Source organism: Neolamprologus brichardi, chromosome 17 (genome assembly GCF_056152115.1).
Source record: "Neolamprologus brichardi isolate AB-2024 chromosome 17, ASM5615211v1, whole genome shotgun sequence".
Classification (NCBI taxonomy): domain Eukaryota; kingdom Metazoa; phylum Chordata; class Actinopteri; order Cichliformes; family Cichlidae; genus Neolamprologus; species Neolamprologus brichardi.
The window spans coordinates 32,639,054-32,665,484 of NC_142120.1; the positions used below are offsets into that span (position 1 = coordinate 32,639,054).

Consider the following 26,431-nt stretch of genomic DNA (forward strand, 5'->3'; position numbering starts at 1 on the left):
CTGGAGCCAAGGACGGCATGGAGTTATATATAGAAAAAAACGTGGAGGTTGAATGACGATTTAAATTTTTGCTTTTTTTTTTTTTTTAATCGCTTTGATGATAACAGCAGTAATGACCAAAAAATCCAGTTGGCCTCTACTGGGTTAATATAATATATATAGCACAAATAACAGAAGTTTTTTGGGGAAAATGCCTACATATATATTTAAAGCTGAGCTTTGGATTAAATCTGTCAGATTTAAGTCCTATACTGAGATGGGTTCAAATTGGCCCAGCGTACAGTAGAACCAGATTTTCGGCCAATCATCGACTCGGGCAGGGGAAAAACACTGTTCAAAGCCGAGCTCGGAGAAAAAGGGAGAAAGTGCCGCTTTCAGTTCTAATCTACAGAGCAGCAGCTGTCTCTTCCCGTCCGCCCTCCTTTCTCCATTTTTGTCCGCCTCCCTCCCCTTTATCAGCCAACACTACAGGTTACTGCTCTCTGAAGTCTTTGCACCGCAGACTCCACAGCCTGCAAGGTCACCTGTCTGTCCACCTGTGATGCAGAGGGAGGGGAGGCGGGTGGTACCTGGCTCAGGGCCATTTGCCACCTGTAGCTGAATTCAGGATGAAACATGTGTGTAACATGTTGTACTTACATGTAACCGTCATTCACGCAAATGTGCCGCATTATCAGCCCATTATGCGTGCTTAAAATGCAGCTCTAAAACAGTGGACACAGGAAAGAAAATACTGAGGGAAAAATTATTATGCAAGACCTGGACGAGAATAATAGAATGATGCAGCGGGAGTTCACAGGGGGGGGTTGTGGTGTTGGTTGTGGACACACCAAACTGAAGCCGAATCTGATGGATCCCTAACTTCAAAGCCTCTTCCTCGGGGGAGGGGTGGGGGGGAAAGCAGAGAGCTGTTTTGCTTTCATATATTTGAGCGCTCGCACAGTTTAATAAAATATCTAAAACGGCTTATGCCTTATCTTCTAAAAGATAGCGGGTGCTCTGTTTGTTGAATGCGGGGAAAATAATTATTCGCTGATGAAAGTTTTCTTTAAAAACTTCTAGAAAGAATTAAGAGGTTTGGGGAAATTTGTTTTCTCTGCTTGGTTGCGAGGAAAAGCGTCTTGGCTTATGACCTCCAGCGAAACTGCGGCTCGTCTACAATTCCCTTTGTGTACTTGCTCAACAAACAGCGTATGTGTACTTTAATAGGCTTCAGTCATACCAGTAGCTTATGCCTGTTTACAGACTTTATGCTTATCTAACCTAACTGGCTGCTTGCTCGTGGATCTAACAATCTTCTCACTGAAGTCTCTGCGAGACAATGTTGTGCATTTCCTGATATATTGAGCGCTACAGCAAAAGCCTGCAGGCAAATAGCTCAACGCTGGAAATGGCCACGGCCTACACTGGCTCTTCTTATGCAGCATAACATGTCGTATCTGATACAAGCGCAAACTGGGAGGAAAAAGCAACACTGTTTTTGGTGTAACCGTTTCTTGACAAAAACATCTACTTCTTCTGAGCCTGGGTAGTTCAGCCACCTACAGTGAAGTTTCATATCCTTTCCCAGGCACATCAAACCGCTGTCACAACTTGCCTAGGGTGACCTCAGTTGATAACATGATAATGACCCACACCTTTTTTCACACCTTGGCTCATGTGAGGACACACATGATCTACAAGTGGGTCAACGACCACCTCCAAAGGGAACGATCCCGAATAGGGGTTAAATACCTGGAGCTCTCCAGCTTTTGTTTTTAGAACTGACGAAGCCTCTTGGATGAGCAGAGTGAAGCCATTTTTACTCCTTAAAGGTACCCTTCGTGTGATTCCTTTATGTTGAGAAATCCAGGCTAGGAGTTTCCTGTTATTCCTGACCGTCCTGTTTGCGTTACGTCGCCACAGATAAATGTACTTCCCAAACTCTCAAACTTGTTTATCTTGAATGTAAAAGAACAAACAAAACAAAACACACAAAAAACACGTATTGCTGCCAAAAATACATTGTGGAATATGTGTGGAGAGGAGTTAGCCCAGAATTGGTCCAATTCAGTGTGTCCTTCACTAGTCTTGGGCATCAGCTGCTTCTCGGGGTTCCAGTCAGGTCAGCCAGTTTAGTAGTGGGGGATCAGGTTGTTCACAGGGTGTCTGCTAGTCATCAGGCTGGCAGGCTATCGTTTTGCGGAGGGAGGCCACCAAGGGCAGCGCTTAGCAGCCAGTGGTATGCTTTAATCACCGCTGGGTCTCAGCGACGAGCCCGGCCTGAAAATAGCAAATGTATGTTGCTCGTTTGGAATGGTGCGCATGAGCCCCTGTATGTTTGTATTTTTAACATCCAATCTCCAGGTGCTCATTTCAACAGTTTCACTGCTATGCAGATGTAAAAGTGAGAAGTGTGCACGGGAGCATCTTGCATGGCACTTAATGGTGTCATTTCACCAGTAGTCCTTGAAAAGATGAGCTGCAAGTGAGCCGTTCAAAGAAAATGCCACGGATGTCATCCTCAAAAGTACTTTTATGAGGTAAAACAATGAAAAATAAATAAATAAAAAATTGGCAGTGTGTCCCTAAAGACTGCTGCTGCCTTCAGGCATGCCCACATCACAGCAGTGTGTCAAACATCAGTGAGCAGAGCTTAAGCAGTGCCTGTAGTATAACAACACAAAGCTGGCACTTTTTGGTATACACCAAAGTATTCGGAGAAGTAAAACTCTGAGGTGATGATGACACTTGATGGAAACAAAGATTGTACCAAATTTCATTTCTAGAGGAGACAGTTTTCTCCGTAACCCTCATGGTGCTGTTTTATGAAGGCTATTGTTACCTTCAATGCTGAGGGTGCTCCATTTTCATTAATGATGACTTAATATTTAATTCTACTGGCATATGCAACTGATCGTGTCTAAATTGGAGGGCAGAATCACTACTATTTATTATTTATTTATTATTTATTTTTCTTGTGTTGCAGAATTGCTGAAAACGATGCCAAAAGTCTTTCTTAAGGCCACTCCGCAGGATAGTTTTACACTGTGTAGTCGTATCATGTGGGGGTGGGTGGGGATCCTGCAGAATTTCTAATACCTGCACTCATAAATTAAACATACGGATCAATGGTAGCATGGTGTTAATACCGAGCTCCTCTTTCTGAAGGAGAATTCTCACTATCCGAGCTGTCGGCAGATTTACAGTTCAGTTCAAGAGGATACATTGCGCCGGTGATCAGCTAGTGGGACTTCACATCAAGCTTATCTTGTAGTCTCGTGGTTTCACTGAGATCATAATATCTGTTTGCACGTTAGAGAAGGAGAGGGCTACACAGCAGGCAGGTTAGGAGGAGGGGGTTGTTTAAGTGACCCTAACAGGTGTAAATGCTGGGCCGCTGTCATAACTTTCTTCTATCTCCAACACCCCACCCCGTTAATGGGGGGGGGGGGGGATTCATATCTTTGTGGGGGGGGTTTACTATATTTGTGGGGACCAAAATCCTTGAAGTTTGAAGACATTTTTGAGACTCAAAATGTATTTTTAGTGTCAGGGTTACAATTGGTTATGGTTAGGCTTAGGCTAAGGGTTAAGGTTAGGTATACATTTTTGATGGTTAGGGTGAGTGGCTAGGGAAAGCATGTCAATTAGATGTCCCCATAAGATATGAAAACCTGACGTGTGTGTGTTTTGTGTCTTTATTGATAATAAAAACTGTAAAACCCATGAAACTACAGTTAAAATTTAAACTATGCACTCCTTCACGTTTTCCAAAGATGTCCAGTGGCCCATATTTGAGTCTTTGCCTGGCTGATTTCTGTCCCCTGGGCCCCATGTTTGACAAACCTGATTTAAGCCATTAAAAGGTGTTATGGACAAACTACTTAGATGCAATCATTTTCTTCTTTTTCTCCAAGATCTCACATTTCTCGTCAAGTCTCCCAACCAAAAGAATAATCCAAGAACTATAATAGAACCCCCTAATTTGTGTGTGTTGTGTGTGTGCATATTTTCATCATTAAAGTACTTTTTCCATTAGATCCCTAATATGAATGTGTTTTTAGTCAGTGTTGCTATTCCCGAGCACTTGAAAAGTCGTGCAGTGAAATCTCCTAAATGTTGGTGCTTATTAAAGACCACATGTGACATCATTTTTGGAGTAGTGAGCCAGGCTGTAGCCAGCAGCTCATTTACAATAGCAAATCAAACAGTCTAGTAAAACTTTCCATGTCCACCTTGAAGCCAATTAGCGTGCAAGTTGACTGAAAATTGGCAACTAATATGACTAAAAGACACAACCCTGTTTCCCTTATTATCACTGCATATAATAACTAGAGGCGTGGTGGTTAGATTTTTTTCTCTTCACAAAACAAACAAAAAACAGTTACTATGCGAGTAGGTGCACAGCTATGCAGTCAGCCTAAAAAACACTCCCGTTAAATATTGAATAGAGCGTCTGGGCTTTGAGGATTTTACTAGAAGCACTTGTGAAGTGTAAGGAAAAGTCTTTGACAACAAATTCAGTTATCCAACTCTGTGTATCTAAATCAACACCCCAGTGTCCCAGTTATTTGGCCCATCCCTATTTTGATCGTATGTATTCTGTGGGACACACCCCTGTATACATGATAAATATTAGTACATCTAAGTCTGGCAGTTGTCCTGACTTGTTCTGCAGTACACGCTGGAAAATAAGCTTGTAAGCTGATGAGTGTATCTAACTTATTCATAAGCAAAATGAAACTTTTTTTTTTTTTTAACCCCTGCCACTCTTTGGTTCTTCCTGTATGTGACGTGACTCACTTGGTGGCTGCAAACTGTAAACATGTGAATTCTGATGTAGCTCTAATTGACAATAACCCTGCACTTACATTTCTCAGCAGTTGCTCTTGTGAGCAGCGTAGCAGAGGAGCATGACAATCATTACAAACTGGCAACGGATTCATCGAGTCATACCCTATTACTTACTGAACAGGCCACATTTGGACACAGAATTTCCCCGAACTGAAAAAGTGATCTCTGCTTTTTATAAGCCTACACTTAGTATGCAACCTGCTATTTTGGCATTATTGCAGGCAACATTTCTCCCACATTCTTCATAGTTTTTTGTACCGAATTATGAATTGATTATATACTGCTGTATAGACTAATATAGTTCAGTGTAGTACCCTACAGTAGGGCTGTGCAATATGACCAAAATCTCATATCCCGATATAAGAACTATATCGTCCCAATAACGATATAAATCACAAAAATGTAACATTTTCTATAAATTCTGTGAATCTCGGGCAGCTCGTCTTGCGGGAAGTGTTTCCAGCTGTGCGTCATGTAGCTGGAGTAGAGTGTTTTAACCGATGCATGAAACAATACATTTTTAGACATAAGTTGTAAAGGCCGCCGTTTTCTTTGTGAGTATTTATTAGACGCCGTGCTGCGGGAAAAGCCTGTTCTAACGTTTGAGTCTAAGGTTTATTTTTTAGCACCTTTAGAAAAGTCTCAACAGGATCTTGAGCTTTATTGTGAAAGGTTTATGTGGAAAATAAACGAGCGCACACGCGATGCTGTTACCGTCATTGTTGCTAACCACAACGCATAAAAACAGGCGCTTGTCCGTCCGTAGTGTGGTTATATTAAATATAAGAGAAAGAGAGAACTTTAAGAAATTAATATAGCCACTACAGTGACCATCAAAACGATGAAAAAATATTGCCGTAAACAGTTTATTTTGCGACACCACGAAACAAACGATAGTGTAAAATGAAACGATAGACGTTTTTGTATCATCATCCGATATATATCGTTATATCGAACAGCCCTACCCTACAGTAAATTAAAGTTTTTGTAGTAAAAGATTCATGTTTTTCTTGTCATTGCTTTAGGGATTATTTTATTTTTGAAGTTCTTGTTAAAGGCACGTGTGTTTTGAGGTGTTGGTAATACTTTTCCACTCTCATTTTCATACACGGGGGACACCAGAGACACCTCTTGCTTTAGTGCAGTCTATGCAATGCAAATGCAAAGCATCAAAAATTCACTTCAGGCTGTTTCCTCTGTTGTAGAGTAGTTGCTATACACCACACTTTCCTCCAAAATCAATTCTGCCTATTGATATTTCATTTGAATCCGTTTCGGTAGAGCTGCCATTGAGAGCCAGAAACACGAACGTGTCTTCAAGCGCTCTCAATTCTCCTGCTAGCATGTTGCCAGCTTTACCGCTGCTACCGCCGAGGGACTGCAAACACATTAGGAGTGGTATTACTCTTGACGTTGGGGCTCACGCAACAGCAAGCCCCTTCAAGGTAATTATTCTCACTGGGCTTTTTGAATGGTTTGGGACTGCCTGCTTTGCGGATATACATGGCTCTTGCAGCAGGGGGCACCTTAATATAATAGATTTTTAAAAATGGCTGGAAAACGGCAGGTGTTGCCTTATTTAGAAGAGTCTGCCCATTTTAGTCTTTGAAGGAGGGAAATGGGAGGGTTGGTTTTGGTACAAACTCAGTCCCAGTAAGAAAAAAGGTGATTGTTACTGATGTTTGTCTATTTTGTAACTGTAGAACACACCTCTGCATTTGTTAATAAGCTTATTAAATTGTGCAGAGATCTTGCAACAATATTGGGTGATAGTTTGATAGATTATCACTGTTGGTTTTTGTGTGTGTATATGTATACATGCATATTAAAATATATATGAAATAGAAAAAAATGTGTGCGCGTGTCCGACCTTTTTGGAAAACGGATTTCTCTGCCCTCATTAAGATGTCTGATCAGACTCGAAGCTCTCCTCCCAGCTCTCCCTCTCTCTTTTTCGCATGTTTTTTGATGTGGAATTCAAAGCAGCTGCAAATGTATTTTTTATCTGGCACACATTTCGCCGAGCGCTTCTGCCCACCCCTTCTATGCAGAGTGCGTTGAAGGAGAATAGTAATGACTTTGGCCTTGTGGGACTCTAAATGAGCGGAGTTCAAATGCAGCCTGTACATCACAGGACCCGTCAATCAGCAACGGCCAGCGCCAGGTCTGCAAGCAGAGGGAGCCAAAAAGTGTGCACAGTGTGTGTTTACATGTGTGCACACGTGTGGTTGTATGTTGCTAACCCAGATGAGGGTGGGGGGGGGGGGTTGGCAAGGTCCACTTGGAGGCATGGATCAAAGCACCAAAGCTTGGTGCGGTGCAGAACAGCCTGCTACTCTGCATACCCCCCACCCCCCGTTTTGTGGGTATGGCAGAAACCAGCATTTAGAGTGAACAGTACATGTAGCTCATTTTAGGCTGTTGCTGGGCGCTGAAACAGGTGAGAAAGAACTGATAGGTCATGTGCGACGTTTCATTTTTTGACATCTTTAATACTTTTGGGCTTTTGTGTGCTCAAGGACAGTGCCGTCGTAGAGACGCATCTTCTGCATCACACCAGGTTCCAGTGGGGACTTGTTAAAGAGCCTAATGAGGAAGAAAAAGCAAGCAGCTGTGTAGGAAATGATCAATTCCAAGAGTTTTTATTTTTAATTGGCTTTTTAAAAGCTCATTGTGATTTGAGATAAAATAATGCTGCTTCTCCTTTTTTGGACTGATGACATCAGAGTCTCATCCCTGATTGCTAACAGTCAAGAATTTGCATTTTGGGAACACTAGTGCACTCTTATCACAATTTTGCCCTTTTCCCACTCATTTTTCCACTGTGTTAGATCGCAGTCAGACCCCGAAGCCTTGCTCCGTTTTCACCACCACCATCTCTCTCCATCTAGCGCGCTTTCTTTTTTTAAGGCCCTCAAAAAAGATAAGGAGCAGACACTATAAATACTGAAGATGGTCTGGCCCACATATGAATATCTGCTTACATTTCCTGGTTAATTGCATCCTTCTTTATCGGCTACTTGGTCTGGTTTGGGCGGAGAAAGTTCAACTCTGTGGCCTCATTAAATGTTGACATGTATCACAAAGTGTCACAAGGGCTTGAGAACAATAGGGCGACCAAACATTTCTGCGGTTCTGTTTGTTTGGAAGTTTGCTTTGTTGATGTAAATGATGGAGGCGGTTATTGTCAGCATTTCTTCTCTGAGCCCACCCACCATTCTTTTCCTCTTTAATCTCTTCACATGCCGTATGTTGAGAATAACCTTAAGCTGAACTCGGAATATCAGCCACTGGTGTTAATTGGCTCGACTGTCGTTACGGTTTTGTTAGCGTGCACCCATTGTAATTGTATATATACGTTTAAAGCCTATTTACATTTGAATTTTCACATTTGTGTCACATTTGTTTTTGTTAAACTGCACTGATGCATAGCGATAACTAACTTTGCCAAAAAAAAAGTGATTCATGTTCATTTCTCAATTTCTGCATAGTGTTACTTCATCTTAGGTAGTATTTGAATACATGACTTAAACAAACTTGTTGCTTGAGCAGTCAACGTTGTACCTTCTCAGGCTGTTAAAACTCTACTTTGCTCCAACCTTATCATTGTACATGCACATAAATTTACCAACTGTGCTCCCATAGACATTTTATTAGATACCCCTGGCTAGTACTGTGTTAGACCCCCCCCCCCCCCCCCCCCCTCCCCAATTCACACATTTTTTGCTTTCAGAACTGCCTTCCTTTCTTCTTCGCACAGATGCCACATGATGCTGGAAACATTCCTCATGGATTTTGATCCATATTGAGTCGATAGAATCACACAGTTGCTGCCGAGTTGTTGGCTGCGCATCCATATTGTGAATCTCCCTTTATGCCACATCCCAACGGTGCTCATGTGTTCAAGAAACCAGATTGTGATGCTTTGAGCTTTGTGACTTGGCATGTTTAAGTGCAGTAACCATCAGATGATGGGTACACTGTGCTCATAAGGGGTTTTGACGGTCAGGAACAATATGTAGGTAGAATGTGGTGTTTAAATGATGCTCAGTTGGTGCTCAGTGCTTCAAAGTGTGCCAAGAAAATATCCCTCACACAATTACATGACCGCTATCATTAGCCTGGCAGCATATATTCGTGCTTTCGTGTGGTTTATGTCAGCGGTCTCCAACCTTTTTTACGCCACGGACCGGTTTATGCCCGACAATAATTCTGACCCTGCCATCTGAATGTCACAGTAGAAAGCGAGAGTCATCCGAACAGGCAATGTTTTCACACTTTTCTGTCCAATTTTTGTGAGCTTATTTAAGTTGCAGCCTCAGTTTCCTGTTCTTAGCTGACAGGAGTAGCAATCTGTGTGGTCTTCTGCAGCCGTAGCTCATCTGCTTCAAGGTTCAGTGTGCAGCTTAAGTTGTAGCTTGCTTTTGGCTTCCTATCAGCTCAAAGTAGTCTGACCATTCTACTCTGTCACCGTGGCATTTTCGCTCAGCAAACTTGCACACTCTGGATGTTTTCTCTTATTCAGATTATTCTCTGTAAACCGTAGGGTGGCAGTGTGGGGGAAACTCCCAGTGGATCAGCAGTTTCTAAAATACCCAGGACAGTGGGTCTGGCACCAACAACAATGTCTTTTTTGTAGTTACTTAAATCACCTTTCTTCTCCATTCTGATGGTTGATTTGGACTTCATCAAGTCGCCTTGACCATGTCTACTTGCCTAAACGTGTTGAGTTGCTGCTGTGTGATTGGCTAATTAGATGTTTGCAGTAACAAGCAGTTGAACAGGTGTAACTAACAAAGTGGCTGGTAAGTGTGTATCCCACAACCACAGAAAAGCTGCATTTTCGCCATGGTCACTGTAGTGTTTTGTTCAAAATGACGGGGGGGATGAGGGGAAAAATGAAACGTCTGACATGGAGACAAACAGCAGAAGTTTGGGCGCTCTAACAGATGCTTTGAATCATCCAATTAGGCCGACGGCCCTTCTTAGAATCACATTCATATGTATTCAGGGAACTGGGCATTAGCTTTGTTAGAGGAAAAAGCGGGAATCAAGCAGTTTTCCATGGAAAGTATTGTTCACTAGCTGAAACTTCAGCTTTAGTGTGAGGTCTGAGCAACAAATAATTCAGTTAGTGATGTAGTGTAGCTCAAGTATAAGAAAGCATAGTCTATTCGTTTTAGCTGACGTTTCATGTTCATTGATCTTATGTCTCCACGTGCCGTATATCTTTTATTAATTGTACAATTTATGTAGATCTTGGTAAATATCAATATTTAGTAGGCCCACAAGCAATTCTCTAAAGTCTGATGAGCTCTGTGTGCACATCTGCAGGTTTTCCTTTTTATAGGAAGTAAAGTGGTGGAGCAGTTGTAAATCTGTGCTGAGAGAAAAGCCAGAGCAGCTCCACCAACAAATGAGTTGGACACACGCTCTGTAAATTCTCAAATGTTGCCTGTTTGTGTGCATTTAGGTTTGATGGAAACTTCAATATCAACGTCTCCAAGACCATCTGCTGTGACAGACTTTCCCCCACCGTCAACAACCGAGCTTTCAACCCTGGACGGGACCTCAACTCAGGTCTGTTGACACACACACACACACACACACACACACACACACACACACACACACACACACACACACACACACACACACACACACACACACACAGTACATACAGATCCAATGAGGGAACTATCATTTGGTAGTCCATGAGCTGACCTGCTTTAACAAATTACACGCAGACACACACACAGCTTTTAAGGCATTCAAACTTTTAAAAGCCATTTTTTGACTTTATTTGAAGCAGGCAATCATTTGCCAGCAGTTGCCATGGCACCCAGTTTTTAAATTAAGAATGTGTGTTCTTTGCCTCTGCAGTGTTTTAAAAAAATATATAATTGATGTCAGATTAAAATAATAAGCTGTCTGTGTCCAAAGCACTCTGTTCGACTCTGATCTCTCATCTGCAGTTGTACTCGCACTTTGTGTTATCGTCCTGTTGAAAAAAGTCTTCTCAGTTTTGTTTTCATCAGCTCACATAAATCGGGTGCAATCGTATGCAATTGCACACATGCTGTATGCAACCTCGACACTCCCCTTGTAGCTATTAGAAGTGATGGAAAGTAGTTTTATGGCGTTCTCCCTGCCTTGTTCCAAATTGCATAAGCACATTGCAGAATACTACCACGTAAAACTCCCATATGTGTCTGCACTGCATGTCTTTCTGCATTTGATTAAGAATAAAATGGACAACATTGACTAAAGGCAGGCAAAGGCAACTTTCCTTCTGCTGCTTTGTTTTCCCCAGTTCTGCTCCCTAGCCAGTGTTGGGAAGGTTACTTTTAAAATGTATTCCATTACAGAATACAGAATACATGCTCCAAAATGTATTCTGTAACGTATTCCGTTACGTTACTCAATGAGAGTAACGTATTCTGAATACTTTGGATTACTTAATATATTATCATGCTGTTTACAACTACGTGAATGTACTATTGCTGTGATTTATTACTGTTACTGAAGGTCCGCGGCTCCGAACCATAGTAAAGGGACCTCTGGCTAATACGGTGGGTTCTGTGTCGGGCTAGTAGCCGAAAACTAGCTTTACTTTGTTGTCTGGGTTAACTTTGCTAACGAGAGACAGAGAGAGGCGTTGAAAGGCTGCTCCACTTATTGTTTTTGGAGGAAAACACGAACACGGTGTACAGTCGAGTCTTAATAGCGTACTTACAACTGGGCTTGTCAGGCACTCTTCTTGGCTGCAGTGGTTATTATTATATTTACATGCTTCCAGCTCCCGTTTTTGCTCGATGACAGCTCGTACTTTTCCTTTTTCTCCCTCCCTCGCTCACAGACACATAACGGGTATGGCAGTCCATTCTCCCTGCAGCACGGACTACACTGCCTATGATGCTACATTCATTAGAGCTATACCTGTAGCATTCTGCCTATTAGCTTAGCACAACAACAACAAAAAGGCTTCTCTCACCCAGGAAACACACAGAGAGAGAGCGTCACCCTGTAACCATGGCAACCGTAACGCTGCCACCTGGAACAACAGAACGTAGCTGTCAAACAAAACCCAAACAGGCCTGACCCGCCACAATATGAAACAGGAAAGTACCGCTGTGTAATCCATTTATTTCAACAAAGTAACTGTATTCTAAATACCACCTTTTTAAACGGTACCTGTAACAGAATACAGTTACTCATATTTTGTATTTTAAATACGTAACGGCGGTACATGTATTCCGTTACTCCCCAACACTGTCCCTAGCATGCGCTCTCTATTTCCAGAAAAGAAGTATATGCACAGACTCCAGAATATTGAACCTGTTTCCTGATGTCTATTAACTTTGCAGTTTTACTCACAGTCACTTGTTAAAATCACTTCCAGCTCTTTTCAGTGAGCTGCATTTTCATTTTTTGCTGGAGGTAAATCTCACTGATCACTGAGAGACGTTTTTACAAGTATTTTAAAAATATTGCCATCCAATGTTGTGTTGACCAGTCATAATGATCAATTTAACTTCCAATTTAAAAAAAAAAATTAAAAATGTATTAATTTATTATGTCCACATAATAAAAGAAGGGATCACTGTGACTAAGGGGTCAATGCCCCTTAGTCACAGCGGGTTGCCCTAGCAGCTAGTCCTTCCTGACACAACCCCAAAAGGTTTTGGGTCTCCTCCCCTAACTGAAGCAGAGATCTTTTATTTGTTAGGTGACTGTGTTAGCAACAACTCTGTGGAGCCAGTATCGGGTGGAATTGGGAGTAATAATTATTACTACTCAAAGCTTCTTAGATTTGGCTCTAAAAATTGATTTTTTTCTAATCTAATGTTTGCTGCAAAATCCCAAAAAATCCCTGAGGTCTTCTTAACTTACTTAGCCACATATCTGAGTAAAACCATGGATATAACCCATCTCTGTCATCTCATTGCTGCCTTCACCCAATTGCTTTTTCCCTCCCCAAATATCCCAGCCTGGTACTTTTTCTGTAAACCATTCATAATGACTGCCATTCATAACACGTCACCATCGTCAGGGTTTTATTTTCCTGACGAGTCAGTCACGACAAGTTCATGTTACCCCTCCCCCCCACCACCACCACATTCAGCCCTCATTGACCCCCACACTCTCAGTGTATTCATTCCCTTCCATTTGTCTCGGCCCAGTCTAAACAAGCAGCCACAGAGGGGAGGGAGGGCCCGTGTGGGTGAGAGCAAGGGATAATTGAGAGGGAGAGAATGATAAATGAAGTGAGAGGAAGGAGGAGTGAGGGCTGATTGGAGAGTTTATTGTATTTTGTCCTCCTACCTTCCATTTTCTGTTGAATTGAAGGGAAAGATGGTGGATGGATTTGGAGATATCAGTACCAACGAGTTGGAGTAATCCATTCTCGCCCCTCTGTCTGATTTGTGTTTTTGTAGGCTATTTTTTAAGAAGTTATAGCCACTGTCTAGGTTAAAGATGCTATGTGACAACAATTCATCCATCAATCTGAAGTATATGCACACTTGTACATACCGATATTCTTTCAGCACCTTTAACTCTGTCTTTAAACTTAAGTGCCACTGTATATACTGACTCATATTTAGCATGCCAGAGGCAATCTTTGACAAGCTGGCGAATAACAGTTTTCTTCTACTTACATAGCATTCACATGACTTTAGCTAAACGAATTATGACACTAATTACGGCATGTAGTATGATACTCAAGTAAAAGTGAAAAGTCACCATCCAAATTTGATCGGATTGGAAAAGACTACTCAAGTACTGAGTAACTGGTTGTAATGTCTGTTTTGTTTTGTTTTTTTAGTTTGTTTAAAGAAATGCACAAATTTTAGTATTTTCAAATAGAATATATGTAAAACCATTAACAAAATAAGGCACAACAATTCTAATTTCCAGATTTCAAGTTTTTAACAACAAAGCTTTTTTAACCAGTACCTACAATAAATGAATATATGAACAGTGCAAACCATTTCCAGTGACAAGATGGAAATGGTTGCTTCCGAGAAAACATTAGAACGAGGCAACTTCAACATATGTGTGTAGGCACTAAAGCTAAAGAATGTCAGACTAGGGGTGGTTCTTTTAAAGAGGCAGCAAGCGAATCAGAAACACAGGGCACAGAGATGCGACAGGTCTAATCAGGAAAAGTTTATTCCCCAATGTGGACAGCAGGAATAAAACAATAATTCTAAAAAAAACAAAAAAAAAAACCCATCTGCACTAAAATTCACCAGGAATAGATAAACACAACTCTAACAAAACTATGAAATGTTCTTTGTATACTAAAATACCTCAATATACACAGTGGATTAACACAATGTCATATAAAAACACTAAAAACATGCAATACAAACAGAATAAAATGATGCAAATAAAAACTACACTAAAATCAGATTAAAACCAATTATAAAAGACAAATACAAACTTCCACAATGTGACGTACATACAAGAGGGCTCACTTTCCCATAAATAGTTTCTTCACTCAGTGAAATGATGGTTAAGCTTCAGCAGCAGTTGGCTCTCAAGGTTCTTGCTGTGAAGCTGTGACTGTTTGGCAGTGAACAGGAGTCCTGCCTGACTAAAGTCTCTCACGTGCTGCAGATGCAGGAAGAGCTGTATTGACTTTGATTGACAGCTTCTTGATGTGAGGAAAGCCATACAATAGATCCACACCTCCAGTTAATGGACATGAAAGGTACCTCTCCAGCTCCCCTGCTTCTGGCTTTCCTGACCCCATGGATCCAAAGAAGACATCTTCGTCAGATAGGCGGCTGTTTGTCCTGGCCTCATCCAGCTCGGTGTCTAGTTGATTTCTGATAAAGTTCAGACCTGTGGAAAGATGTATGGTTAGGTCTGTGCATTACTGTGCTGTATAGACTGCCGAGCTACTGGTGAAAGATTTTTATCACACCAGAGATGTTTGTTTCTAACTCTTGTCAGCCTCTGAGTTTCTAACTAACACTATAATCCCAAGTTACAGTAACAAGGAAAGTCATTATAAGTCGATATCTAGTGGCTCACAATTTAATGGATAGTATACCAGCTTTTAAGATGCTTTCCTCTGTGGACCAGGATGTTCTGAATCTTGGTAGAAGTATTGCAGCTGCAATCAGCTCAGGGTCTTTCATTATTTCTCCAAAACGTTTCTGGATCCCATCGCGCAGCGCATCAACAAGAGGTCTACACACTTTGCAAGATGACTCCAGCCTCCTCAGCTTCTCCAGCAACTGGTAAAGTGTTGGCAGCAAGAAACCCATGTGCACAGATGATTCTCCTTGGAGGATGTTAAGGGCCATGGCAACGGGCTTCATCACAGCAGTGTACTCAACCAAAAATCCCATTTCAGCAGGATTGAACCTAAAAAAGGTGTAAAAACAGTCATAGCCATTTCTACAACAATGTAATAGCTGTGCATTGTCTGTAAAATTTGCAAATGATTGCTAAATAAGACAGTAAAGGTATAAGTAATTGATAAGTAATATTCACATTTGTCAGTCTCAAAGTCACTTAAAATAAAGGGTGGATTCACCCATTAATATTTAAAAACCAGTTCCATCAACTCACATGTTTATCTTTAGTGCCGTGCAAACATTGCAGATTGCTTTCTCTCCTTGCTCTTTATGAATGCGCACAACTCTTTCCACAGCAAGGAACAGGGAGCTCCAATGAGTCTGATTGGGTCGAAGAAACTGCAACTTGCACTCATGTTCCACTGTTTCATAAGCCGTGATTGACCTGCTGGTTTTATTCCACAGAGCATGACATTTTGCAAAAGCAGACTGAGACAGCCTCTTGTATGTATTATTGGTAGCTTCTGCAGCAGTGGCATCAACTGTTGATATAAGATTGAGTAGATGACACGCACACTTTTGGTGCCTTGGAAGCTGGTACTCCAGACCTGTGTTGTCATTCAAAACAGCAAAGACATCTTGATACTCCACCTCTAACTCACTGTCTTCTGCTGCATCATCAAGGGTAGACCCACCATCCTCCTGCCATTTCTTCTTCAAAAATGTACTCAAATAAAAGTAAAAAGTATGGTGCAATGAAGGTAAAACAATATGTTCTTTTAAAACGTAAGTAAATGTAACTCGTTACTACCCACCTCTGCTTGCAGCAGTTGTATGTCATTGTTCCCACCTTTAGCAAATACTTTAATTCTCACACAAAACACATAGTACATATAATATTTACTAAACAGGAGAAATCTAAACATTTCAATAGTTTGCATGGTTTGCATTCTAGTATATACAATAATGAGAACGTGTCTGTGTGGTTAAGGGGAGTGTGCTGCCTGAGAAAAGCACAGGAAGCTGGGCAGGAGCAGTCACTAGTTGTGAAATCACTTGACTTCTGGATTAGCTGGAGCTGATTTTGCACTCAGACCTCATTGACTCAAACTGGCAGGCTACAGACCATTTAATGTGTGCTATAGTCAAACATTTGCATTCTTACATACAATGTTATTTGGTAGAAAAGTAAGTAAAGAAAACTAATTCACAGGAAATAAATGCTGCTGGGAAAGCATTTTAAAAAGTTTAATACAAATATCTTTTCTGGATCTTATCTTTTCTGTGTTCATGATGAACACAGTGTTTTTCCATTGATGTAACACTTGTTGACAGGGTTTTACTACAATCTCCTCAAAAAGAAATATATTTAAGTGGGGCTAGAATGAGGATGCACTTTGGAGAGTGCCACTGGAAGTGTAATATCTGGATCATAGTAAGTGAGGTCATTTGCTGATAGTCAAGAGTAGTAAGATTGGAGGAAATGGCTTTCATTTAGTTCCAGTTTCTTAGCTTGTCTCAATAGGAAGATCTAAACATTTGTGGCAGAATGGAGTACTGTAGCCTGACAGATGTATACAGAACCCTTCTTCCACTGTCAACACAACTGAGTGGTTCCTGTTTATGTGAAGCCCGGAGAGACGGATGGAGTGGCTGGGCAGGGATGATGTATGATTGGCAAACCTGCTATGTCTCCAAAAAGACGTTCCTCGCCAAGTAAATGTAGCCTGGCGTTGAAGTTTATAATGTTTGGCCCTTGGACAGTTTCACAGCAGCTCTGTGATTTATCTGTTTGCTGTAACTTGTTTAAGCGTTAGTTGAACATTTGACTTGGGATTTTTTTTCCGTCCCACCCTCACAGGAGGGAAAACAACTGTGGTTTGTAATGTATCTGGAAGGTTGGAGAAGGTCAAAACAGGTTCTCTTTAGCAGGTGATTAATTTAATGTGATCACAAGCCAAGAACCACATTTTGGGGATCATAGAAACCCAGCTGACATGCAATGGCTGGTAGTTAGCATGTCTGGGAAAGACTGTAGCTATAATTAACAAGTAATTTTAAATCCAATTTGAGGTAATGGAAAAAATCTTACAAATAACAAGAATTAGTCAGCGAAATGGCAAAATGGCTGGTGAGAAAGTAGAGCTGCTAACAAAACCACAATCTTTTTTTTTTAAATTTCTTGCTAAAAAAGTAAACACTCCAGTAAGACTAAAGTCTTTGCAAAGAAAAAAAAAGTATTGTAGTCTTGTGTGGCTAATAAAACCAAAGTAGTTGTTCAAAATTGCCATTTGTGTTGCTTACTTTCTTCTGTCTGCTGCCAAATGTAGATGTACACTAGGAGGACTGTTCATTTATAATAGTATTGTTAGTTCCTTTGGCACACTGAGGCTGATTGGATTCACCACGGCTGGTCTGCATTCCTGTATTTTAATCAATCAAACGCTGTTTTAACAGCTGCATTGTATTATTTTAATGAAGCCTACATTGATGGTTACGGTCTATTTCTTCTCTGTCTCTGTTTTTTGCCTTGTGAAGGACCCAAAGTTTCTATTTGTGTCTCACTAGCTTCTCCCCACCCCCCACCCTGCGCCTCATTGTGAAAGGCCGTTTTGTGTTGCAGTCAGTGGAAAGGAAGTTGTTGGCTTTGTGATGGGGTCTCTGTGAAGATACTGTTGACTTTGTGACCCAGTTTAAAAAAAAAAAAAAATCACTCTGTTAGTTTTAAGCAAATAGGGTTCAGGCCTCTGCAGAGGTTGTATTTGGCTGTTATTTCTAGAGTCTGCCCAATACTGGAGTTCTCAGGGTTGGTGAGGACATTAGGGAAGTAAAATATTTTGCTAACAATATATCCGCTAACGTATAATAACAGCTAATATTATTTATATGCTCACATAAAATATATAAAAAATAAAATAGTATGTGTATCTTTTTACTCCCCCCCCCCCCAAAACCTTAAAATTATTGTGGGTTAGTAATGATGCAAATAGCCAATTTTATCATGTTCTTAAATTATTAAAGTATTTTGTATTAATTTCTTCTGATTAAAAATATAATCACAGTTCACACAGTGTTATCACAGCAGTCTGGTGAATAGGTCAGTAGTGCCTCTGAAGCCTTAGCTATGCTTTAAAGGCCTGCGAGGCTCCGCTTGGGTCAGGGTGGCATAAATGTTTGCTATTAGACAGTGAGTGCGATTGGAATTGTAGGCGTCCACATGTCTGCCTGACAACGAGGGCTCGTCCTTGGAGAATTTACATTACAATAAATCGACTACACATGTGCCCAAGAAGTATAAAAGAAGCATAACAGGATTGACTCCTTGAATATCATGACTCCAGCTGTCCCTGTAAGTATAATGGAGTATAATCGTGACTAAAGGGGGCAAATTTAGCAGTTTTTCTATTCAATTCAAATCAATTTTATTTATACAGCACCAAATCACAACAACAGTCGCCTCAAGGTGCTTTATATTGTAATGTAGACCCTACAATAATACATACAGAGAAAAACCGACAATCATATGACCCCCTATGAGCAAGCACTTTGGCGACAGTGGGAAGGAAAAACTCCCTTTTAACAGGAAGAAACCTCCGGCAGAACCAGGCTCAGGGAGGGGCGGCCATCTGACGCGACCGGTCCCAGGATTCTTGGTTATGTTTAGCAGACTGTATCACATAAGTAGAGTTCTAATTTCAGACAAAAGCCAGAGTTCAAATACAAGAAATTTAACCAGTAGTTTAACAATTTGAAAGGCCAGGCCAGGCCTAAACAGATGTATTTGTCCTTGTCATATGTTAAGATGTAAGCAAGCCTGCCTATTGATCTGTTATGAATTTCTCTATCTGTTATGTATATATCTAATGAGGCCTGTAATAGAGAGAGAGAGGTAGTGGCATGCAACAGCGGTTTAGATTATCCAGGGTTGTTCTCTGGAGAGTATTTCCCCTCTACTCTCCCTCCTGTACAGCGCTGGCATTGTTAGATATGTTGTCCTGTGTTGTAGCAGCTGCACATGTCTGTCTCATTGTGTTAAACATGCAAGATACTATAGGTCAAATCAGGTCAGATGTATTTTTAATGCTCAGTCTTATGAACTATGGACAGGACAATATGACCAGCAACACTTTATGATCATTGCCATCAGGCGTCGAGGTGTCATTGAAATGTAAAACATCACTGCAATTATGCATGAACATATCGTGTAGCATATTTCTTTAGGGCTGATCTCTCATGTAGATGCTTTGTCACTCACTTGCAGTCTCACTCCTGAAATATGTAATGTTTCTCACAACGTGCACGCCAAATCCAAACAAGAAAAGCTTCCAAGTATGCTGAACTTTCTGACAACATATTTTCCCCATTCAGCTTTAGTAATGTATTTTTCTTTTTCCTTGTTCTCACTCGCTCTCTCCCTATTGCAGTGTTGGCAGACAACCTGAAGTCCAACCCGGGTATAAAGTGGCAGTACTTCAGCTCGGAGGAGGGCATTTTCACAGTCTTCCCCGCCCACAAGTTCCACTGTAAAGGAAACTACGAGCACCGCAGCAGGTACAGAACAGCTACTGTCTCTTATAACATGTGTTGTTGTACTTCAGCTGTTTTCAATGTAACTAAATAAGATTATAGGTACAACTTGCACTTTGTCAGCAAATATCACACATAATAATGGAAAAGATTGTTCAAGTGTGATGCTTCGGCAGCTCATTCCTGCCTTCATCTTCCTCACCCTCTTCTACCCCCCTCCCCGCCTTCCGTCCCTCCTCCTCTGCCAGTTGCTGTGGGGTGGCCTAGAGGGCATGTTGATGGCATCCTGCCCTCATACACCCCGACCACACATGCCATTGGTAGGAATGTGGCTCTTTACCACTAAAGCCTACTGGAATTTCACACCTCCAATGCTATGGGGGTTTTTTTCTTCTCCCCTCCCCCCACCCCACCCCATCGCTGAAAGCCATCTCTCTCATGCTCCCTTGTGCATTTCGCATTGGCCTCTGTTTTCTTTTTATTATTCCTTTTGAGTTGTTGTTGTTTATTTCTCCCATTGCTGTTCAAGTCAGTGAGTTTGGCGTGCAGCCATGGGAGAAATGACGTTGCTTGGCTTGCTTAAAGTATGAATGAGGCTTTGTGAGTACATCACTCGTGTTAGTGTCGCTTTGTCCAGCAGACCACACACAAAGAGCCACTGACCCCCTACAGTCTGCACCGTTCTGCAGCTCCACCTGCTTATAATACAAGCATAACACATACAGTGATACCTCAAATGACAAGTCTCACCAAATCAGTGAGCGGTATGCAGCCGAATCTTCAACATTTGATATACTGTGTTTGGACTATTTTTAATGAAACATTTCGTTCTTTTTTTCTTTCTTTTTCTTTTCTTTTCTTTACTTGACACAGTATCCCAACTTTTTAGGAAACTTAGTTGCAGTAAGCAGTATTTTAAGACCAAACCAATGCTTTCATGCTATGTTGCTTGAGTTGCTTCTGAAAGAAACATGTCATTACTCGACAGCAGCCACACACGGTGGTAGTTGTTCTTTAGAGGTGAAATTTTCCACAGCAAATGCTGCAGGTCGTCAGACAACTGTAGCCTCACTTTTCCAAAACAAATTGAGTTGGTGTGTGGAGAGGGGGGAAGTAAGATGTAAACAATAAATCCTGTTTTGTTTTGTTGAGACTTAGACTCTTAGTCCTTATTCACTGAGTTTAAAAACATGAAGTGTTTTTGTTTTGAGAAGGTTGATGACAGGTCATATTGCTGGATTTCACAATATTGTCATATTTCTTCAAACCACAATCAAGCATTATTAACCAAACATCCTTACTTTTGGATGATTCTTTTTTTAATATAGCTGCGGGTTGGGTAACACTGTGTAATCCCCTCATCTCCAACCGGTCGCAGCAGATGGCCGCCCCTCCCTGAGCCTGGTTCAGCTGGAGGTTTCTTCCTGTTAAAAGGGAGTTTTTATTTCCCACTGTTGCCAAAGGGCTTGCTCATAGGGGGTCATGATTGTTGGGCTTTTCTCTGTTTACTTTGTATTATCGAAGGGTCTTTCCCTTACAATATAGAGTGCTTTGAGGCAACTGTTGTTGTGATTTGGTGCTATATAAATAACAAAATTGAAAATTGAATAATATGGTCCACAACTAACAGTGTAATTCACCTAGAATTAAATAGACTTTTGATGCATTTTATTTTAAATTGCAAATTAATTATGTTTACTTACAAATACTTAAAATATGTACACTAGAATAAGAGGGTAACAAATCAGGTGTTTGCAAGAAACAAAATAATTATACTGTAATTAGTTTTCATAATTTGTATGTAATGTATAAGTAATTTCATGTAGTACATGAGTAATATAAAATGTTGCCTAAGTTTAGGTATTTTACAGGCAAGGACACAGAAATGATACAAGGACTGTGCAATTTCATTCTAATTTTGAAGGAAAATAAATATTATCCCATTTCACATGTTAATACAATGTGCATTTTGGCTTGCAGGCTGTATTATGGCGTGAATTAAGCAGGTGTTTTAACACCTTTAATTTTTTTTAACATCTTCATAAACTATTCATTCTGTGATGTGTATGATGCATTTCTGCAAAATTACCCAAAAAAGTAACGTAGTACTTAGAATTACTTGCAGTATCTTTTCCTGTAAAGCACCCAGAGGTTATGCACTATGTAAAATTACTTACACATTACTTACAATTAATTATGCACTGCATAAATTTACTTACAGTATTATTATTTCTGTGTATCTACCTTTAACTATTTGTAGGTGAATATCATTAAATTGTAATTTTGAATAAAATACGTTGAAATTCCATTTAATTACAGCAGAGTTATGTCACAGTTGCAGACTGTATTATAAAGTGTTACCAACTCTGTAATGACAGCATAGAGTGAAGAAGGTGCCAGACTTCCTCTAAAACTATGAAACTGCTAGGCAACAGAGTATGTTTATAATTTAAAACTGATATCTGTCCATATCCCGTTTGTGTATCTGTGTGTGTACTCGTGCAGGCCTGTGTACGTTTCTGCAGTGCGTCCACAGTCTAAACACATTGTGGTTATGATCGACCACGGAGCCTCCATAACTGACACCCAGCTTCAGATCGCCAAGGACTCAGCGCTTGTTATCCTGAATGCCATAGATGAGCATGACAAGGTTTGTGAAAGGGGACGCTTTTCTTCATTATCAGGTATCTGTATTTACATCTCTTATCATTCTTGGTTTGATGGCCCTTTTGCTCCTTCCCAGATCTCCGTACTTTCGGTGGCAGAGACCGTTCGCTCCTGCTCTCTAGACCAGTGTTACAAAAGTCTGCTGTCTCCAGCCACCAGCGAGACGAAAAGGAAGATGAGCACCTTTGTGTCGAACGTCAAGGCGTCTGATGGAGCCACGCAGCATGCAGCTGGCTTCGAGAAGGCCTTCCAGCTGCTTCGAAACACCACCAGTCACAACAAACAGAGCAGTAAGTCTCAGATAAGAAGACACTAATGTAGATTTAGCATGTTTTCATCACTGAGTTTGATAGTAGCAAACGTGCGTTTGTGTATCAGCCACAGACATGGTGATCATTTACCTGTCGTCTGGCGTCACGTCTCGAGAATCATCGGAGCTGGTGAAGAGAGCCACGCTCAGTGTGGTCCGACAGGAGAACCGGCACCTCAACAACTCTGTCATGATCCTCACGTACGCTCTCATGAATGGTGGGTGAAAACTTTATTATTTTTCACCTGAATGTTTACATTTAATTTAGTCAGGTTTTCTGTTATAAGGAACTATTCGACACAGTTAATGAAATTCAGTTTTTCCATTTACCGTACCTCTGGATGTGTATTTTTTTTTCTCTACACTTCTTGATCTGGTGCTTCATTCCTTTTGGCTCTGCTGGGACTGAAGGTTAGAGAGGTGCTTTTAAAACCTCAAAGGCTTTGTTTTCTGTGTTTGTGCCTGTCTGTGCAGTAAGTACGCTTCCTTTTCCTCTAAATTCGTCCTTGTCCTTCCATCTGCCTCCTAATTCCCGTCTCCCTCTGCAACACACGTACACCCGTGTCTGCTGCGCTTGCTTTAGTCCACCATTAATACAAATTATTTTTGCATCGAGAAATGGAAATGAGGTACATCTAAGAGCAAAGAGAGTGAGACTTCAAAGAGCGTGCTGCTCACTCTCTGTGTGACTGACAGAGGACCTTGGCTCTTTAAAGGGAGATGATGAAAAGGATGCAGAAATCTATCCTCCTCTGAGTTTATTAGCATTGCATATTCAGAAAAAAAACATTTGTATTGTTGCTGATGCTGCACACAGCTGAAAGGCCTGCTGTGGGAGTTTGATTCCCTGCATCCCCTGCCAAATGTGAAGTGCTGATTGTTCAAGGAGATCAGCAGTCTCCTGTGTTTGTCTCTGTTGTCCACCTCTGTTACCAAAACAATGTCTGATACTCTGACCAAAACACTGTCTTGTCAGCTAGAATATGGTTTCAAATCTCCACTGGACATGTTGATGCTATCTAACAGTTGCACTATTTTAAAATATACCGCTCGCCATATTTTCTGACCGGGGGAAAAAAAGTAAACCTTAGTCACGCAAAACAGAGAATACACTTCTTTTTCTTCTTTACTAACAAACTAATACACTTATATATAATAATATGAGATATTTTTAGCCATTACCTGATTTTAGACCCACAAGTGAGTTCACAGTACAGTACCATGCAAGTCTTGAGTCACCCCTCGTTTGTTTTGCTGTGAAAACCAGTTCATTGAAACGTGCAAACATACACGGGAAATACATCATATAATCATTTATTATTGTTGTATTCCTGAGAGGAACTCTTCAGGAGAAGTTCTCCAGGCTTTTTGAAGGACATTTATTGCTCTTTGGAGTCTGGGGAGGCCAACCCATGACTGATTGCTGATATTACTATTACTGGTTCCATTCTTTTTTTTTTCTATCCCAGTATGCTTTTATTGCTGTTTGGGATCATTGTCATACTAAAAAATGAAGCCATTCCCGTTCAGATGCTTTCCATATGATATGACAGTTCTTGAGTAGTAGTCAGGAGTCACTTTGCTCCTCAAAAGTATTATTTTATGCTTGTCAAAATGTGGTATCTTTGGCATTTAAAACAAAACAAAACAAGGAAACCTGGCCTGGAAACCTACTGGAACTATTGGTCAAGATAACTTTCAAAGGATTATTACAAGAAACCAAACTATAAAGAAATGGGAACTGAGAGGGACATTACTGTTGCACATTAGTGTTGATTTCACAGAATTATCTTGCAGTAAACTCAATTTCTTCTCATATTAGGCTGTTTAAAGGTACTCTTGGTAGTGGTAGAAACATAAAGAAGCATTGATTTTGCAAGATGATATATGGTGCACATCTACCATTTCATTTTTTTTTCTCGTGCAGGCCTGTGTCAGATTGAATGAAAAAGCTTGTTAACGTCAGGTCATAGCAGTCACACCAAACAAAAGACAAAGGAGGTGAAAAGAATGATGGATTGCAAACATTTTTTTTCCCTCGCAGGTTAAAGTGAACAGATACAAGTGGATAAAAAATCCACTCTGGTTGAAACTGCCACCCGTGGCTGCATTGGCTCCCTTGTCAGGCCCAGTGTAATGATCACAGGAGCAGAGCCCTGGCATTAAAAAGGAATTCTGCTGTAATCCATTCAGCGATTGGATACTCGCTTTATCCTTCCCAATAGGTTGTCAGATGCCAAATGTTCCATGTCACAGCTGTCAGGGCCAGCCACAGTTATTCGTCCTCGTCTAAATGACCTTATGAGGCTTGGAAAGATGGTCTGAAGTGTGCATTAAGGTGTCAATTGTATATTTTCTTTGAAGCGATGAGGGATTCGTTTATGTCACAATCTCTGAGCTTGACAGATGACAGCTGGGCTTGGCTGATGCATGGGGCTGTACGGGTAAAAGCTTATAGAGATCACGATGCAGGATCACAAGTTAGGGCTCGCTGGTGATGGCAAATCAGTTTGAAATTTTGATAGCAGTGTTAGTTATGATCCAGATGACACAAGCTCATTGCTGATGACCAGAAGATTCATTGCGCTAAAAATTGAACTTGAAATTGTTTTGAATTAACTCACCGTTTGGTGGAAAGGATGTGACTTCTTCTCCTACTCCTTCAAGGAATTGTCTTGTTGCTAGTAGGGACATGGAGAAGAGTGGGTTGCCTTTTTATAATAGGAATTTGAGTCATGCACTCTTTAGTGAAGAGCTGTTTACTCTTTTTAGCTCCGCTTCAACCACTCCCTGCTCTTTTGATTTGCACAATTACCCCGTCCAACAGTCCTGTAGCCAAGCCATCTGCTATGGATTTGTTCCTAATATCCCTGCTTGATTAAATCAAACAAATTCCGTCATCGAGTCTACTCTCTTTTTTTTTTATGCTCATATTCTACACCGCTCCCTCCTCTTGCAGAGGGAATTACAGGCCTGAAGGAGCTGGCCTTCCTGAGGGACCTCGCCGAGCAGAACTCATTGAAGTACGGCGTTGACCGAACATCTGACCGAGACCGCTCGTCTGGGTCAGCAGGAGCTTCAGTAATGCCAGTGGTGAAGGGCAGCATGATGGTGCTGAACCAACTGAGCAACCTGGAAACGACAGTGGGGCGTTTTTACATCAATCTGCCCAATCGCATGATCGACCTGGCTCGCTTCAGCCTACCCTACGCCGACCCGATGGGAGATGGTGAGTAGTGTGGCCCGATCTGCACCAAAGGAAACTTCATACTGAACTGATGCTGAACCACAACTGGCAGCCATTGCTTTGTCAACCCTCATGGTAGTGGTAAATAAGTAAATAAGGAAAAAAGGAACACGTCATTATATGGGCACACACTATTTCAACAAAATTAATATGACAGTGCAGTGAGTAAATATAATAAAAAGGTAAATGCATTGTGCGGATTATTACAAAATCCCTGCATTGTGATACCATACCAGGAAGTAACATCATGTTGAGTTACTCTAATTCCAGATTAGCTTTGAAATCCTCACATTTAGGCCAGTTGAGACCTTTTTGACAGCATCAACACCACATTTAATCTTTTATTAACCTCAACTTCTCAAAATGTAAAACAGTCCAGCCACCACTTTAATCACACTCTAGATTTTGTTCTGTCATATGGCATATTTAAATGTGCAATAATGGATTAAAAAGCAGTGGGTAAAAAATGCAATTGCAGTAGATGTCTTTCTGTAAGTCCAATTCAGTGCCATGTGCCAATACAGTGCCGAG

At 41.0% G+C, this 26,431-nt stretch overlaps 1 protein-coding gene across 1 annotated transcript in view; it reads left to right on the forward strand.

Moving 5' to 3' along the window:
• cachd1 (cache domain containing 1) overlaps nucleotides 1-26,431 on the forward strand; it is a 97,945-nt gene that overhangs the window by 44,739 nt on the left and 26,775 nt on the right. The window contains exons 4-9 of the mRNA XM_006808133.3: nucleotides 10,310-10,416; nucleotides 19,574-19,700; nucleotides 22,182-22,326; nucleotides 22,420-22,633; nucleotides 22,722-22,871; nucleotides 25,613-25,882. Of these exons, the coding sequence (XP_006808196.2) occupies nucleotides 10,310-10,416; nucleotides 19,574-19,700; nucleotides 22,182-22,326; nucleotides 22,420-22,633; nucleotides 22,722-22,871; nucleotides 25,613-25,882 (1,013 nt within the window). The remainder of the gene's footprint in view (nucleotides 1-10,309; nucleotides 10,417-19,573; nucleotides 19,701-22,181; nucleotides 22,327-22,419; nucleotides 22,634-22,721; nucleotides 22,872-25,612; nucleotides 25,883-26,431) is intronic.